We start from the raw sequence: 18,111 nt of genomic DNA, 5'->3' as shown, positions 1-18,111 counted from the left end.
ATCAAATTCAAATATGAAACCTTCTAAAATTGTCACTCAGTTTTCAACCATGTATTTATATTCCAATCAAATTTTCTCCCTCATGGTTTTAAGAAAATATACGTATACAAAACATATTCCGAGTTATAAAATTCACAGTCTGGTAATTGCTATGTAAATTTATTTTCCACTCATTTTAGTGTTCTCGATCGTGCGGAAAAGGCATTCAAAAGAGAGAAGTAAGGTGTTTGAACAGAGAAGGTCAACCACCTGAGCATCACGAGCTTCATTGTAAAGAAAAGGATCGTCCTATATCTCGACGAACCTGCAACGATTATCCTTGTAAGGACGACGTTCACAGATCTGAAAATCAACATACAGTCCTGCAAGTTCAAAACGATCCAGAAATCTCAAATGGTATTTTATATCTTATTACAATTGTCAAACATATGATTATTACGCTTCAAGTATGATAAGTTGTATTAGAAATTTTTTATTATTTTACGTACTTTTAGTTCTCGAGGAAAACCCACTTTGCAAGGACAGTACAACAAATTGCAACTTAGTGGCGCAAGCACGACTCTGCACTTACCAGTTTTATCACCAATTGTGCTGTCAATCGTGTTCCAAGAAGCAAGAATTCGAATGAGATTTTTTCACCACTAACCAAATGTATTTTTAATGCAAATTTAACACTTCGATGAATGATTACGTTCAGAAATCGAATCATCGAAGGTAGCCTTATGATATTATATGTGTTGCTATAGATTTACTGATCCTTGCACTGCCTGATGGAATTTTTAATGTCAATTTTTAGATATAGAAATAATAGGTATTCGTCCCTCTAAAGAAAACACACAAAAATTGTTCCTTTAGAGAATTTATAAAGTTCATAAACATATTGACGTATTAAGCTTTTGTAACGAATAATAAATTATAACATTTTCACTAACGTTTTATAATGTTAAAAAGTGAATTATTTATCGAATCACATAGCTTTAATTTTTATTTTATAGAGACGATGGTATTAATGAATATATATTATTATTTATAATTATTCTATCTCTGTGAAAATCGTCTGATAGTATAGAGATTATTCGAGGTTTCTATTTAATATTTTGAAAATTTAATCGAATTTTGAACGGCGATGAAAATTAAAATCGTCAACGAGAAATTATAGACTGACCGTGTAAATTGCAATAACTTAATATTGGCATTTAATTTGTATTATTTTTCATAATTCTCATTTGCCACAATAAAGTTTATGCTTTCTACGTTTTCTTTATGTCTGTTTTATTTCAACCGATCTTTTAATATTTCTTATATTTTTTGATTACATATTTTTGACAAGAATTTCATGATATAGAATGGGGACAGCCACGTCAACAAGAATAGGATTATTATTAAACAAACCACATCAACGAAAATACCAACGTAGAACTATTTACAACATTACGATTAAAACAAATTATTTACTATGCCTATTACACTCCACTAGTATAATAAATTATATATACACACACTTATCGTTTGGGATTGTGACGGCAGTGATTAACGAGAAAAATAGTTATACCGTGACACAAAAATATCCATTGTCTTATAAAATTCACCTTTCCACAAAGAAGTTCAGTTTAATCCATTAAGATCACACCTCAACAAAGAATCTAAATATTATACACTAATTTAAAATACTTAACATACCACAAACTAATTAAGAAAGTAGCTCGATATTAAAATGTATAAAGAAGCTAACTTTCATTATCCAAAGCTTAATGGATTAAAGGAACATAAATTGGCAATCGTGGAACGAATTAAACTCACAGGGGATGCCTAACTAGTAAACTAACTAAAAATAAAGATTCAGTTCTTTTGTAACAAGATTTAGAGTTATTCTGAGCTTTCTGAGTTTTCTTGAGCAGATGTTGTACTATTGTCATGGTTTTTGTACGCTGAGAAAAACGCTAGTGCTTTCATTAACTGATAACTCTTGCTAATTGGAATGTTGCTGTCATATAAACTTTTCGAAGTTTTGCAATCCACGTAGAACCACCAATTGCATTTGAGGATAGATTGATCGAATAAAGTTGATTCGGGACAGAGGAAACTCTTCATAATCAAGCCATCATCCGTTAATGCACAAACGTGAAATACCTAGAGTTGTTCATAGAATATTAATATTTTAAATCGTAATATAGCATAAATTATTTTGAATATATGAGGAAGAAATATTTTACCATGCACCCAAGATCTTCGTCAGCATACAGTCCTGGAAAATGTTTTTGGTCACCACAATAAAAGCTTGTGTCCGGAAGATCTACACGACTGGCAAAATTGTCATCGAAGTTCTTGTCATAACCCATTGGATAATATTCACGAGGAGCGTTCATTACTTTGGTGACACCAGGATTATATTTACTAAAAAGATTGATAATTGAAAAATAATTTAAAGAAGACTACGAACTTTTTTAATTCGTGATATTTAAAAACTACAAGATTCAAGATTTTGCAAGATGTTAAGATATTCGAATAGATAATAAAAATGTATAAACTGAAATATATAACAGAAAATAACAACAGCTTTAATCGTACTTTTTATGCGGAGACATAGTTGTAGTCGTCGTCGTGCTTGTACTGGTTGGCCCTTGCTGTTTTTGTAGAAGTTGCTGTTGCCTGAGAAGAATAGCAGCTTCTAGAGCTTCTAAAGTAATATTGCTAGCTTCTGCCAGAGCTTTCAACGACGTTTCCATTCCTTGAATAGGCGCTAAAGATGGCAATGACGATGGCAACGATTGTCGTTTCTCGTTTTGTTGTTGTGACTGACTGGATTCAGCTGCTTGAAGGGAAAGTAAAGTCATCTCGTTGACTGAAGACGCAGCCTCATCTCCAGGTAGAGGAAGCTAAAAATTGAATTTAATATTTTTTATCACATCAATCTTTCAAAACGAAATTACTTTATAACATTATTTAGGAGCTAGTAAGTATTATTAAATCTATATAAAGAGCGAAGCGTTAATTTTGTTTTAAAATAAATAATTTTTATCTAAGATTAAATGATTCTAATTTGTTATCATTAAAAATCAAAGTAATTACCTGATTGAAATCATCTTTCGACACCTCGTTATCAGAATCGTGCAAAATAGTAGGACCATTACTAATTCGATCGGTCAACTGTGAAGATGACTGTGGCATCGAAATAAAAGGTGGTAACCCGTCACTTGAAGACGCTGATTTTAACGAAAGTCCTGGTTCCACGATGCTATCAGCTGGTGGAATTGCAGCTACAATGTTAGGTAATTTTCCTGGCATTGCAGCTGCAACTGCGAGCATCTGTGGTGTCTGCAGAATAAATGTTACAACGTTATTAAATTCCGAATTCATTGGAAAAAAGACAGATATACTCTTATTTATGATAAAATGTTCAGACCCGTTACCTCCTCTGGGTTAAAGGATAAAAATTGTTAAATGTAAAAAGAAAGAAAGGAATTAGTTAATATTACCTGATCTCTTTTTACTTGTATCGGTACCATTTGTTGGTGCCTTTTATGTTGCTGTGTCAGCATTTGTTGTTGCGCAGCAATTTGTTGCTGTTTCTGCTGCTGTTGAAGCTTCTGCAATTGTTGCTGTCTCATAGCTTCCTGTTGTTGTAACCTTTGTTGCTTTAGTACTTGCAATGCGAAAGCTTCTTGCTGCAATTTCAATTGTTGCTTCTGTTTTACTTCTTGTTGCATTAGTTGCTGCTGCCTCAATAAGTCCTGTTGTGTTGTTGATAAGGAAGGAGCTGGCACGGTTCGAAGGACTGTAGAGTTCTGTTGTACGACCAATTTTTGACGTTCTGGTTGCTGAGCTATCGGCCGCGTTGCTCCAGCTGGTAATGGTTTGAAGGGAGGCACCACTTGTCGAGTGTTCTGAGTGTGTTGTCTAGTTTCATCTCGATTGGTAGCCTTCAATGAATTATTATCCATTAGCATTTATGATGTTTAATATTTAATCGTTTAATGTAATTTAAAAAATGTGTGTATACAGATACTTGTATTAAAGAATTAAAAATACAAAATTTAGTAACTCAAAATTACACGAGTTAATTTGTAAATATGTGATACGTCTCTACTTAAATACATATATGTAAGATAGAGATCCCTGTGATTAATATTTTAGAAAATCCTATCTAATTTTATGAAATGAAAAATGAATATGTCATTTTACACAATTTATGTAATTTACAAAATGAAACTTTTTTATATTTGAACCATCTTTTTCAGGATTCTGAATAGAAGAAATATACATTTGTCAAAGAAAAATAAGTCATGTACGTGTAAAAAGTCACTGATTTCACAATTTAAGTGGAATCATTAAGAGTCAGACGAATATTAAGTTACACTTGCACTCCGATTAACCTCTCCTTCCATTAACTTTAACATACGTATAAAAGGAATTCTTCAACCTTGTTCTACTTCATTTATCTTTTTCTTTCAGATTTTATAGGGGATTCAATGTATGCTCCATGTGTACTTCTATGAGAATGGAAACCTTGCACTACGTCGTGTGAAGAATTTTATACTCGTTCATGCACTAATTATGACAAGGTCAATCGCGTATGCTTGGGTTCGATCGAGATTTCGCTGGAATAGTAAGAAATACACCCATTTGGCGTCTCAGAATGCGATAAATATAGATAAAGGAGAGCCCAAAACAGAAGTTTTCATAACAATTATAATGAAACTAAAAATGCAAAAACAACTTAAAACATTTAATTTAAAGAGTGCCTTTAAGAAAGGAAAAAAAATCTTCAGAATTCCTTTCTCACAAAGATTCAGAAACCTTTAATTCCCTTTAAATATTCAGACAAAAAAGTTATTTACTCTCACGTATAAATCAGATGAAAAATCTACAGTTAGATGTAGTTCACGATTACACAACAGAAACACTATAAGGCATCCTATTATATAAATTCAACCAAAATGCATGCAACTAGCACTATCATAAATATCATAGCACTGCAGGAATCACGATGGAATGTATCCAGTTTTTATACTTGTCCCGATTCATCTTAAACTTTCCTTGGACTAGTTTAAACGAAGAATCGTGTCTGTACATCTATAATGTAATAGAAATTAATTCATTACAGAATCTTCAAAGTAATTACGATAACAATCTACATGAATACGTGTAGAAAAATAAATGTATACATCTTATTTCTAATGTTTCTGAAATTCTTACCAAATTAGTATGGGACGATGAACCAACTCTACTAGTCTGCACGCTTCTTCTTTTGGCAGCCTCCACATTGGACAAGGACTGACTAAATCCTAGCTCGTCACCCACAGAAAATCCTGAAGTTAACAATAATATTAATTGTAATTAAACCAATTATTAGGTACAAAAACACTTGTGTAAAGAAATAAACCATTATCTGAATTAAAAAATTATTGATATTATTCCAACTAATCGATTGACTTCATCGTTACATGAAATGTAAGAGGTCTCACTACTGAAAGGATCACATTTGTCGATAATTAAGTCATATATTGTCATGTTAGCCTAAAGAATGCATTTAATTTTTACTCCTGATGTATTTAGTAAGCCCAAACTATTCAATTCCGAAAATTTTTCGCTCGATTTTCACGAATTCTAATACGTATTTACCTAATTAATACTTGGGAAACAATTTCTTATCAAACAAATTTTTGTTACTAAATTACTACTAAAGAAAAATTGTTATTCCTAATTGTAGAAGTGATAAGAACCGCCATTCTGAATGGATGAAAAATTAGATAATACCCAGAAAAGACAAGCTATAGAAAGTTAAGTAACCACATGTTGCGCAAGATCCAACGTGGTTTTTTGCTTTGTTCTATAAATGTGCAAACAACCGTGCGCTCTTACGACGATTTCTTTGATCCCTTGGTCCGGTCGGTTCAAATGCAAATTACGTTTTCATTGCAGGTGTCATCCTTTACGAGATATTGCTGACATCTGGGGCGAGTCAAGGCGATGAATAATGTAATATGTATTATAACTTTTTTCTCCAAGCAACTACTATGTACTCATATATACCAAAGCATTAGAGAAGTAGGTTATGAGGAGACATTCTTCTTGTTCTGAAAGTCACTGGTCATTTCACGCACGTTCTGCTCGATTAACTATAATCTTGTGGTAATTCACTTTCTGCATCGTTTCGTGGCGAACGAAATAGACTTTTTTCGATGGGACAATGCGAATAAGAATTATTTGATTGCACTGCACTTTTCGACATTTTTTAACATTTTTCTAAAATTTTAGTCAATTTATTTATATTTTAATATTTATTTTATTCATAAGATTAAGTTAGAGATTACAAAAGAATGCTGAGATTAGTCTTTATAAGAGTTAGTGTTTATAAAACTAAATTCTCAAAGTTCAATGGGGATCCTTTACTGCGTTTAAATTGAGATTTACAGTTATGGATACAATGACACAAAACTGAGGATGCCATAAACTCTACAAAACCACTTACACTTATTCTCACAGAAAATGGGTCGCGTGATGTAAGTATTATTACTTGCATAATGAATACAACACAGAATATCACATAAATCGTTCAATTTTTTTCCAATGGCCTGTTATTTCTATATATATTTCATAGAATCAGGCCTCCGAATAGACAGTAATAGAAAGTATGTTATTAACAAATCATTTAAGAAAGTATAATAACATATTACACTGATCGGTCACAGTAAAAAAAAATTAAACAATGGACATAAATGAAAGTGAAATAGTGAAATAGTCGTTGAAGTATGTTATTCACTGAAAAAAAATCATTAAACTATACTTTACACTATTTCAAGCATTCGTCCTATGGTGAAAAAAGCAATGAAAAGCAAGAAAACGAAGCGACAAAATAGTAACACTTTCTCTTTTATACACGCTATTCCAACGATATAATAATATACAAGGGAGCATGTTAAATACAGGGTGTTTCTAATTTTTCCGGACAAACTGCAGAGAAAAGAGGCTATGAGGTAATATAAGAAACAAATGTTATATAATGCTTTACTAAGTACTTTATTAAAGTCCTAAAAAATATCGCAAATATTGAACTCAGAATAAAATGTTTATTAAAATAGTTATAAAATAGTTTATTGTGAGAGTTATTATAATATGATAATATTATTAGTGATTACTAAATATTATCAAACTCTCATTTTAAGATGTATGTAAAATTCATTACTAGATTCATGTTTCAGTCCGCATCCAATATTTGCTTAGATTTGCACTCATAGATTATCCTCCTCCATCAATCCGGAAAAATTGTAATCGTCATGTGATATATTACGTATTATTGTAGTTATCGCATTGAAATTATAACTAGTAATATACAAGGTATTTACAGTATATTTATAATTGATTAAGAAAGAGATCGCGCATGAGGATTCTTGGAAATTCTTTTATGAAAATTGTTTCGACCGCTTATTACGACTCACCCAGGCCGACGTAACCTTTGACACCTCCAAGATTTCGTACCCGAAAAATTCCGGACTTCCGAAAGGCACAGTTAAGCACGAAACCAAAGTCCGATTGAAACACGCACGTCCCTAGAGTCTCCCGCCACGTGCATCCTGCAACCAAACCGGAAGAAAAGAACACTATGGATCCCCGTTTCGACCCAACTGATCAGCTTCTGATTCCATCGTAATTAATATCAATTAACTTATTTATTTTTATCATAATGTATACCTTAAACTGAGTTGCTTCTAGAAATGATAATAGCTGTATTATGCTACTTTGTCCTTTTTACGCTTTTTCATATTTTCTATTTTTGTTAAAACTTCAAACGATCTATATTTGTATAATATATCTTTCTCATTTATATCTACAGATCGAAGAAATCTGGAACATCTCATATACAACGCAAACATTTTAATAGAAAGAGCCGTAAATTAAATCCTAAAAAGAAATTTAAGTTGTGACTCATTTGGTTTTAGAAACGATAAGGGAGTTCTCAGAGAAAGTTTACCCTTTTAAACCGGATTTGCAAAATAGATGTCTTTTCCTTCTTGAAATTTATACTTTTCTTCTTAGTCAGAGCTGCATCAGTTAACGGGGATATAATCCAGAACGATTTCGACTGACTAATCGTCAATGAGAAGATCGAAGCAGGATTTTCATAAATGTCGATACGGGGGCCGTTGATTCATAATTCCTAATCTGTGCTATTGATTCTCGTCCGTGAATGTTCAAGCATCATAAATGACCATGTAATCGAGTGTAATGAAAGTTCAACCGATCTTAGTCGTATTTCGAAGCGAATGAAATTGACACGATCATTTCTGTTCAGTCTCGGTTTTTGTGATGTCAGTGCTCTGTCATAGATGATTTTCATCAAACAATATGTTAGTAGAGTTTTATAGTTTTGTAAAATGAAAAAAATCCAAAATGAGATTAAAATATTGTTATCAGAAGAATTAAGATAAAATAAGTTGCATTCGGTATAAACTTTGTAGTTACTATACTATTTTAATGTATAGATAAATAATTATAATTTTCTTTTATAGTTTCGTGAATGCAATTTCAGTAGAATCAGTAACTAAATGTTACAAATTCTATCTACCGGACGTTACGTCTACACTACTTTGTAATCAAATCTGTAATTTTCTCCACCAAGATGATACAATCGCTGAGACTGATGACATTCCCTTAGAAAAGAAAGAATCTTCCTATATTTGCGGTTTTCTAGAGTTTTCTAAAAAAACGCATACAGACGTCTAAGAAAGTTCAAACACGGATCGTGTACATTTCGGAATATGCAAATTGTGGCCCTGTGTAACCATTTAAAAATTCATAACATCTCTTTACTTTCTACAAATATTTCTATAAATATTATATTTCTTCCTTTATATTTAAAGAAAATCCTAGTTGAACGAATTTAAAATTATATTCAGGTAAAATAAAGGAAAATTAATTACAGCTTTTGGAATTTCTGTAAATTATAGTATAACTTTCCAAGGAATGTCCCGAAGTTTGTGAAAGGTACTTCCGGAACTTGTGTTCGAAGATTTGCCGGATCTTAGGCGTGCCATTGGGCCGTAGCCTACTGACCCACTTAATAAGTCGAGTCAACCTTTCGACCACGTCAGCTGACCAGGTCGGTTCCTCATACTTCAAAATTAGTTTCGCATCTAAAGAGCCCGAATATTGTCACTCTTTTAAAACAAAACGGAAAAAGTTGAGACACTGTGTAATAGTTTCATGAAGCAATTTTACGATCCGTGTGATCACCATTTAATAACCGAGTTCCTCGTTTATTATATTTATACAATTGTTTCATTGGGGTAATTGTAGAGATTAAATGATAAAGAATGTAAGTACCAAAAAAATTAAAAAGTATTTTTGTAGCAAGAAAGTAATTATTGCAAATAATAATTCATAAAATAATTTGTTTGAATTAATTGTAATTTATAAATATAAAAATTGACAGATATTTTTATATAGATCTTTAGGATTTATACCCTTTATTATTTCAATACTTTAATTATAAAATTGTAACTTTCAGCTAATACAAATTCGGCTTCTCAATATTTGTGATTTTCATGAGCACATTATTTATTATCTTATGCCCTTCACCTATATCTTCCATACTCTAATGTCTTTGTTTGATATTCCACTAATGCAGAAACAACGTTGTCGTATTTATATTCTACTTTCATACAATGTTTCACAATAACCGAAAAGATTGGCCATAAGAAAATTTGACATGGTCTGATGGAATGACGAAGTTTGACGAATATATTTAATGTTATATAAAAATGCAAATGACGACTCATAACAGTCTACATATTAGAAAAGGTTAGCGAAGAATATTCATATAGTCAGATTGTGTGGCGAAATAAGCACTTTATAGAAATTATACTACGTGTATATAGTGAAATTTTGAAGAAGGAACAACAGTTCAAATCTGATCATCGATCGAATTATCTCATTAAAAAGACACAGATTCCCTTTAGAAACAATACTGTTATATTTTTATTATGCTATATTCGTTTACCTTTCTCGATTTCCTTAAAATATTTAGTACTACGATAAAATCATATAGTATATTATAGAAAAATTTCTGTGTAGCATCTAAATTGATACAATATTCAAATAACATCAATTATTTAAAGTCAACATCATTAATTATACGAGAAACGTTTAAATCTCATTAAGAACGTCTCGCAAAACCTACAAAATTAAGATAATCGTGCAGTAGAAACTTTGTTACCATGCCACTCGTGTCTTGTTTCTGTTTACTGAATTGGACGTATCCTGATTTCTTCAAAATCTTATCTGCAATAATGAATTGCGTGCACGTCGATCAATTTGTCAAAACGCCAAGTGCGAAATAAACGAGAAGATTACTAATATAGAAGTAACTTTCTTTAGTCGATAAATAATTTTACCTACGTCAATCAAAATATCTAACATAAACCCTGCCATTATAAAAATATAGTACAACTAGTGAAAAATTTACGGTTATAAATTTTACATGATCACGACATTCATTTCGAATTGCGCAACTTCTTCAAACCTATGTATGTTTCCATAACTAATTTTGTAATAAATTTCACGTTAAAATTTCATTCCTGTTCATTTGAAAACAATTTTCATTTTGTTCTAAAAAAAAAAAAGAAACGAATATTATTTGAAATCCTAGGTCAATCCCACATTCTAATTGCTATTAAGAACGAGAGCAATGACTTTGAAAGGTAACAATTTCAAGGATACTTTCACTGTTCATTTCAAGATCGACCCTAGTCGTGTAACGATATAATTGTACAAAAGTGTTTTGTTATAAGTGTTGGTAAAATTCACTTTTCTTTGCCTAGCAGCATTCCTTAATTAACCTAAGAGGAAATAACGACACCCGTCGATGAGCAAACCCGCGCAACATTTTCCCACGAACGCAGCCTTTACCTTTACCTTGAGAGCGGTAGTCATCTAAAGTCGTCTTTCGCTTTATAGTTCACCAATTTGTAAATCAATTTTCTTTTGTTATAAAATCTTAATAATATTCGCGTTCCGGCATAAAATGAAATTGTGAAATTTTAGAATTGAAAGTTACACAGAATTCAATTTTTCTTATTTCTACACCAAATTAGTATCTTTTTGCAATCACACACAGCATCCGAATGATTATTAACGAATGAGTAGATTAAGTACGAATGTTGAAACTGTAAAACGTGCTATTTCTTCATTTTTGGACAGATATTTATACTTGTTGAAATCAGTTTCGTTTCTTTTGCTGCCGATGTTAAAGTTTCTTAGGTGATAACAGGAATATGAAAATACATAAAGATAGGAAGATCGTCTTAGTTGAGATGTTAAGACGATACTATATGCAGTCATAGCTATGTAGAAAGTGACCACCGAAAAATAAAACGTTCACATAGACCCGTTGCTGACCCGATTCCCCAAATAATACAGACCTATTGAAAATTTAGTGAGAATATTATTGAAGTCAGATGTCTATGGACCCACAGAATCCGTGTTTAAATCTGTTTTGAAAGTTGTGTCACCATTAAACGGTTTCGAATGGTCAATGATATGGTAAACGATACAAGTTTCAAAAGAAACGAGAAACGATTCTTTTAATGAGATATAAATTGCGAAATAAAATGGGAAATTATTAATACTGAAATAATTTATCATAACTTTAGGCCATCGCAAGATAAAGATATCGTCAGTATCAACTAGATTGTGGTTGAGAAAGATGAAAGTATAGTCACAACTACAGTTACAATAGAATGTAGTTGAAATAGTAATAAGTATTTTTAGAGTTATCGTAAATATTCTTCTTCTTACCACTTATTTTTCTTTTAAATCTGTAAAAGTGGCAAACGTTGAAAGCCCATAACCTTCAAATGATAACTAATTTAAATGTCAAATTAACAGAAACTAATTTTTTATTTCTATTATAAACTTTCACTTTTTGCATGCCTATCGTTTATCATTTTAAATCCTAAATTATGCACGGATCACTATGGAATCTTTATTACGAATATTTTTTCTCTACGAAAAATCTAACAATTTCGAGATGCAAATTTCTCATTTCTATTGTCCACACGTGTATAGTGATATGTATATAACCTACTATATTTTTATCATTCTACTAATTATCACTCTATCGTAATGTGAAAGTTATTTCGATAAATACACAGAGAAAGTTCCCTCGAGATCACCGCGATATGTTACGCACTACGTTCGAATTGACATGATAATGACGAATACATTACACGCTGCCATAGAAAAACGTATCGTAACAGGAGTAAGAGTTTCCACGACCTATATGTCTCTATTATATCTTTGCGTATTACACCGAGGATTGTCCGACTGGACGAAAATATGTGATTAACGTGCACGATGGTTCGATTTCAGTCCCCTTTCACGATCGTGTCTATAATTGTCGTGTTGCAATTGCTTACTTTCGTCGCAAGTTCGTTCTATTTCTCCTCCGTATCAATGTTTTCAGCAATAGAAACCAATGCTTATGCACTTTCTAGTTCGCGCCGATGCGTACGATCGCTTTACTGTTACTTTTTCTGTTCAATGATTCCGTTCTCGTCAAGACGCGGCTATTCGATGCGCTGTTACACGTCATTTAATGTACCATTCCCTGGAACAGCCGATGTTTTACGAGAAACACTCGGTAATTTAGCAATACAAACACGGTGGATAAGCAAATTCGAGCAACGAATATCCATGTTCAGCAAATGTAACGCTCTATGAGAACATAAATCGACATAGAAAAAATATTGCTGATTAGATTGAATTTTTATGCAGATAAATCTTTTTATGAACATGATTAAAGAAATGAAATCTAAACAGAGATTTATTTTATTCATTATAAGTATATTTTATATGTTCTATATAATTTTATATATTACATATGCATTCTACAGAATATATTCTACAGTTTATTGATAATTACAAAGAAATTAATTTGGTTACGATAAAGAATGGTTGATTTTGATCCTCTCATTTACGTAATTTTGCTTGCTGTCATTTGCAAACAGGATCATTTTTTATCCGATGAACATATGCCATTTCGTAACGTATTTACATAATTATGTACAACTTAGAAATGTATAATTTTGATACCTTATATAATTAACTTTTATTTCGTTGTTGCATAAAATGTGAAATGTAACGAGAGAAGGAATTCTCTGATATTCAAAAAATTTTCACTTCTCAATATTTAATTTCAAAAGAGACGGATAAAATGGTATATTATATGTTGCGAAAATAAAATTCGATTCTTCTATAATGAATCTTATCCGTAATACTGTAACATTGTGGTGTAACGCAAAACACGCATTGGTCACGCTTAAGTTATCGCGAAGAAAACCGTAAAATTAATGAAAATTGCTTCTCCTGGCCCACGGGGAATCATGATAGAGAGATAGCGCGGTTAAGAATGCAACGCTTCCCACACTTTTTGATAGCCAGAATCGTATTTACAGAGATCTCTGCGCTATATTTTATAAATGACAAGAATACAGCGTTCACCCTGGAGAACGTTACTAGGTCGATTAGTAATTTGCGATGAAAAATGATTATTTAAAGATCAAGTAAGGTAGTCCGGTAATAGTAAGATCGAGTGATAGAGAAACTTAAGTAGTAGAATCGAATAAACAGTGCAGTCAGTCAAGATAGGTCGAGGCTCGATAGCACAGAATAAAAATGCTTTGATACAAAGCGTAAATAATGGAAAAAGGCCCAAAAACCTGCGAGTTACCCAGGAAGAATATTATTAGATACCTTGAAAACCAGTTTCCAATCATTACATTCTATCTTCCTGTAAAATAGTCTAAAAAATAATATGTGATAAAATTAAATTAATTTTTCCATTATCAAATATCTTCGTATTGGAAACTGGTTGTTAAATATTTCGATATAATCTTTGTGTAAGCCTCATATCACAAAGCATATTCGATTTGTAAGTCGGAATAAGATTCTGTTTGTGATAAGAAATTGTGCAAGATATAATACATCTTATTAGACACTTTTAGATCGAGGCTTAAGGCTAACTCTTAGGTATTCGTGTGTCACAACGAGAACATAATTTTATAAATTTATGAATACATGTATAATATTTGCACATGAATACGTAAGTATGTTAGCTGTATTCTCAAAAACGCAGTCTCTAGTTTAAATATGTATGTTTAAACGCGACCCTTTAGTTTTATTCAATCCGTGAAAAAAAAAAAAAAATGTTATGTCCACACTTTCACCCTCCTTTTAAGTATCACATTTTGTGCTTCACTTTAAATGTTACGAAACATTGTACTAAATCATAAGTATTATCGAGAAAAAACATCATTCTCATTGAATGACATTAAAGATTCTAAAAGAATCTACTAAATTCTAATACCTATTCTAATACGGTCCAATGTATTTTATCTGTATACTCTACTTTTATGACTTAATTGTAGATGTTTCATATGCAATATTTTATATATTTATAATCATAGCTAAAGAAATAAAATCTATACATTATAGCAAATATTCCAGATATAATATATCATAGTCATATTTTATCACGAATAGAAATATTCTAATAAATGCTTTTGGAAATTTTACTTTTGTATATTATGTGTACACTATATATATTATTGCACTTTTAAATTTTCCGGAAATGTCTAAGCATCTGCTGTTTATTAATGAAACACAATCAAAAAAGAAAATATACATATAAATCCTAGAAGCTGCGTTTGGCGATAAAAGACAAATTGTACGTACCGACGACTACAAAGAAGAACAAGGTCGTGGCGATTTTCATAGTTGTCGATCCAGTTTAATTATCGCGCAGAAATTGGCAAAGTCGACAACGATCGTCTGTAATAGTTTCCTGGAGATGTTCCCTTTTCCTCGAAGATTTATTCACGAATGAGACGTTTCGAAAATTACTGCCGTTCGCGATGGTCGAAGTAGACAACGTCCGCGAAAACGACCTTAGGATCCGCTGGTAAACGTGATACTTCTCAATAGAGATAAAAAGGTACGACAAGTTACTCGTTCACGCGAACACTAATACTGCATGGATATGTTCTTCGAAGGCGAGCACGCGGGGCACTTTCAGACCCCATCTGGTTTCCAGGGACGGCTGAATCTTGGCTCCACTTTCAAGATCCCCTCTTTTCCTCCTCGAGTGTAAAAAACATTTTAATGGATCATGTTATATATGCAGTTAAGATATATAGATATAATAATACTAATCTGATACTAAACATGTTTGAAGTAGTGAGCTCAATGAATATTTTATAAATCACTTGATCTGTGGGATTTTCTATGTGCATTAAAATACTTGTGATTAAAACTGACTAAAGATCGATCGATCTTTGATGAATAAATCGATCGAAATTGATCGAATGATTGAATTTAGAAAAAAAATATTTTGCTGCTGAATTTCTATGTATCGTAATTTCAAAAATTAGTATAACCTTTTTCTAAGAGAAACGATACAGTGCTATTACATTTTAATTTTAATTTTGAACTTGGAACTGAAATTTAGGATATCTAAATACACGATCAAATCATTGTTTTTTCTATATAGAATTTTTTGAAAAAGACTAAGATCATAGAGGTGCTTCAAACTGTTTTCCAAGAAAGTGAGACGGTCCTGTTGAACCCCACCAAGTATCAATGAGAACGGTCTGTTCACGGCACAGGTTCGGTACGTGCACCTCGAAGCACGAGTAAAATCCTGTCGAAGTGTCGGTGACCCACTCGGACGAAACGATAACGGGATCGTCATGCGTTCATTCAGAGCTGAGTAAATTGATCGACCGGTAAGGAGGATTGACTGGCTTTTTTCAAGTAGGTCTTCGAAAGACTCGACAAACGACACTATCTACATGACTGAGATCAGAAACTGGTTGAGATTCTTCTTTTTTCTCTTATTTCTTCGAAAGTGATTGTATCATCCCATGGAACAATAACATTAACGTAATATTGTAACATAATTACAATTTTACAAACATTTTTTATAAGGATTTTGATATATAGCAAAAAAGTAATTGTAGCTAGACGGTCATTAATTTATATTATTTTACATAGTTTTAAAATTTTTATGAATGTATTTGACATATTTTTTTATTATACAAATAATACAATATGATAAAGTAGGATTTCATAAAACAAATTAAATATTTGAAAAATTCTCTACAAAGATTTCTTCTATTCTTTTATAATAACTGTGTAATTGATTAATTGTTTACAGGTATCTACGATTGATGTCTACAAATCGAGTGTTCTGAGTGCGAATCAAGTGACGTAACAGTGCATTCCGTTGCACTGATTTTATAGTGAAATCGTGCCTTTTACTTCGCAGACGCACGTTAGGAAACTTAGACGTGCTGTTCTTGACTTTCTTAAATTGCAGATGTTGTTTCAACGTTGATATCTCAAATTAATAGAAATATGACAATACTGTAGAAAAACATGTAGTTAAATCTAGGCACGTTCATTTAAACGGATGGTTACAGTTTAATGCAAGAATGTTTATTATACACTTGACCATGCGAATGTCAAGTGCAGATTACAGATCAAGGTTTAGCGACTGTATATATTGCTACTTTTTTATTCTCTATTCTTTGTCTTTTCACACACTTCAAATTCTAATATAATTTTGCTAATAGTAATTTATTAATCTAAATAATTAAATGTACAATATACACTTTTGTTAATAAATAGTAGTTCAATTTTTCTGCGTTTATCAGTTCAAATTCAAATATTGCGCGCGGTACTGATTCGATATATCGACTCTTGAGAATCGCTTCCCGCCTCATCGTTTCAGTGTAGTTCTAGTTGCCTGCGTGTGTGATAGAAACTTTTGTATGAATATTACTGTTACTATTGTCTACGTAGATTGTCATTTTTGTTAGTTATTTAAAAAAAATTAAATGGTGTAATATAAACTAAAATCACAAAAAGTTTAATTAAAAGAAATCTTTCAGTTTTTTTCATAAATGTAGTGTTTTCTAAAATTCTACAATGGAGGCCTTAGTTCATTTGTAGTATGTAAAAAAATATTAAGAAAAATACTTCTACTGAACAATTATGAAGACAAACTACATATTTCTTGTTGTATTGAATAATTATAAATGAAGTTAATTTAACACAACTTAATTCATTTTTAAATATTCATATTCATATGAGAGAGTGTATATACTTGGCATATCTTATATTTAATATCTTAAAGAAGATAAAAACATTTAACTTAAAAGCTTTTAGTGAGTTATTATTCTAACATAGTCTTCGTTATTCTTACAATCAATGTATACAAATATTATTTTATCATAATTATTAGATACACTCAAATTTTGTTGCATAAATCTAAACTGTAAAAAATGTTTTGATGTATCTGTTGGTATAAATTCTTACTACATATTATTTCTTGTTCTTTTATACCAAGTTTACTACTTTGTGCTAATATGTTTACCACAAATATTGAAATAGTCATCTTTAAATATCATATCGTATGTTGATTTTCTTCCTAACTTTAAAACTGACTTCTTTTGAGCTATATAATCATCTTTATATATTTATTTCTATATTCTTCTTATATGTATATTAATGTTTCTGTTAATATCTGAAAAATGATAAAAATGTGTGCTTATTTTCCATTTTTTACTACAGTCTTTTATGTATGTATATATACATATAGATCCTTTAATTTCTTTGCAGTAAGCTTTTTAACTTTACCTTTGTTGTTTTCTTAGCTAATATAAAATATGTTTTTCCTTCCATTCTATTGCTACAAATGATTACATTGAATCACTTGTATCTTCAGATATGTATAACTTCCAAATCTTGTATCACATCATAATTGATGTTTAAATTTTTCTTGTTTATTTTGTATGTTATCATAAACTGCTTCTGCCTTAAACATAAAAATATATATGATTAATATTTGAAAACCAATGTGTATGGAATAAATATAAATTTCAAAACATCAAAGGAAAATTTGGCACATCATTAAAAAAGAAGTTAGACTTTTAATATAAATTATACAGAATTTGACTGTCAGATGAAGCTCAAGAATCTTACAGAGGTTAGGTATATTTGTCTAACCTTACTTATCTTGTTCTTTATTCTTGGTTAAGTCATTATTATCAT

General features: G+C 31.2%; 2 protein-coding genes and 1 long non-coding RNA gene across 7 annotated transcripts in view; 1 reads left to right on the top strand and 2 right to left on the bottom strand.

Moving 5' to 3' along the window:
- Positions 1-927, top strand: part of LOC100745314 (thrombospondin type-1 domain-containing protein 4) — a 29,593-nt gene extending 28,666 nt beyond the window's left edge. For all 5 annotated transcript variants that reach the window (XM_033323414.1, XM_003493116.4, XM_033323411.1 and 2 more), the window contains 2 exons: positions 180-396; positions 495-927. In XM_033323414.1, the coding sequence (XP_033179305.1) occupies positions 180-396; positions 495-628 (351 nt within the window). In that variant the 3' untranslated portion in view covers positions 629-927. The remainder of the gene's footprint in view (positions 1-179; positions 397-494) is intronic.
- A 220-nt stretch (positions 928-1,147) lies between these two features.
- Positions 1,148-15,346, bottom strand: LOC100745188 (transcription factor SPT20 homolog). The gene is made up of 8 exons (XM_003493115.3): positions 14,734-15,346; positions 7,440-7,574; positions 5,197-5,309; positions 3,477-3,920; positions 3,070-3,315; positions 2,569-2,876; positions 2,214-2,394; positions 1,148-2,130 (listed from the first exon to the last, which is right to left on the bottom strand). Exons 1-8 carry the CDS (start codon positions 14,771-14,773, stop codon positions 1,867-1,869), a joined length of 1,731 nt encoding a protein of 576 aa, XP_003493163.1. The 5' UTR covers positions 14,774-15,346; the 3' UTR covers positions 1,148-1,866.
- Positions 15,347-16,580: 1,234 nt separating this feature from the next.
- LOC105681469 lies at positions 16,581-17,874 on the bottom strand. Its single transcript, XR_002947589.2, has 2 exons — positions 17,698-17,874; positions 16,581-17,584 (listed from the first exon to the last, which is right to left on the bottom strand). It is a non-coding gene; the product is annotated as an uncharacterized LOC105681469 (long non-coding RNA).
- Positions 17,875-18,111: the final 237 nt, after the last annotated feature.

The sequence above is a fragment of the Bombus impatiens genome, unplaced genomic scaffold (assembly GCF_000188095.3).
Source record: "Bombus impatiens unplaced genomic scaffold, BIMP_2.2 scf_0969, whole genome shotgun sequence".
Taxonomy (NCBI): Eukaryota; Metazoa; Arthropoda; class Insecta; order Hymenoptera; family Apidae; genus Bombus; species Bombus impatiens.
This window is presented reverse-complemented; position numbering and strand designations above follow the sequence as displayed.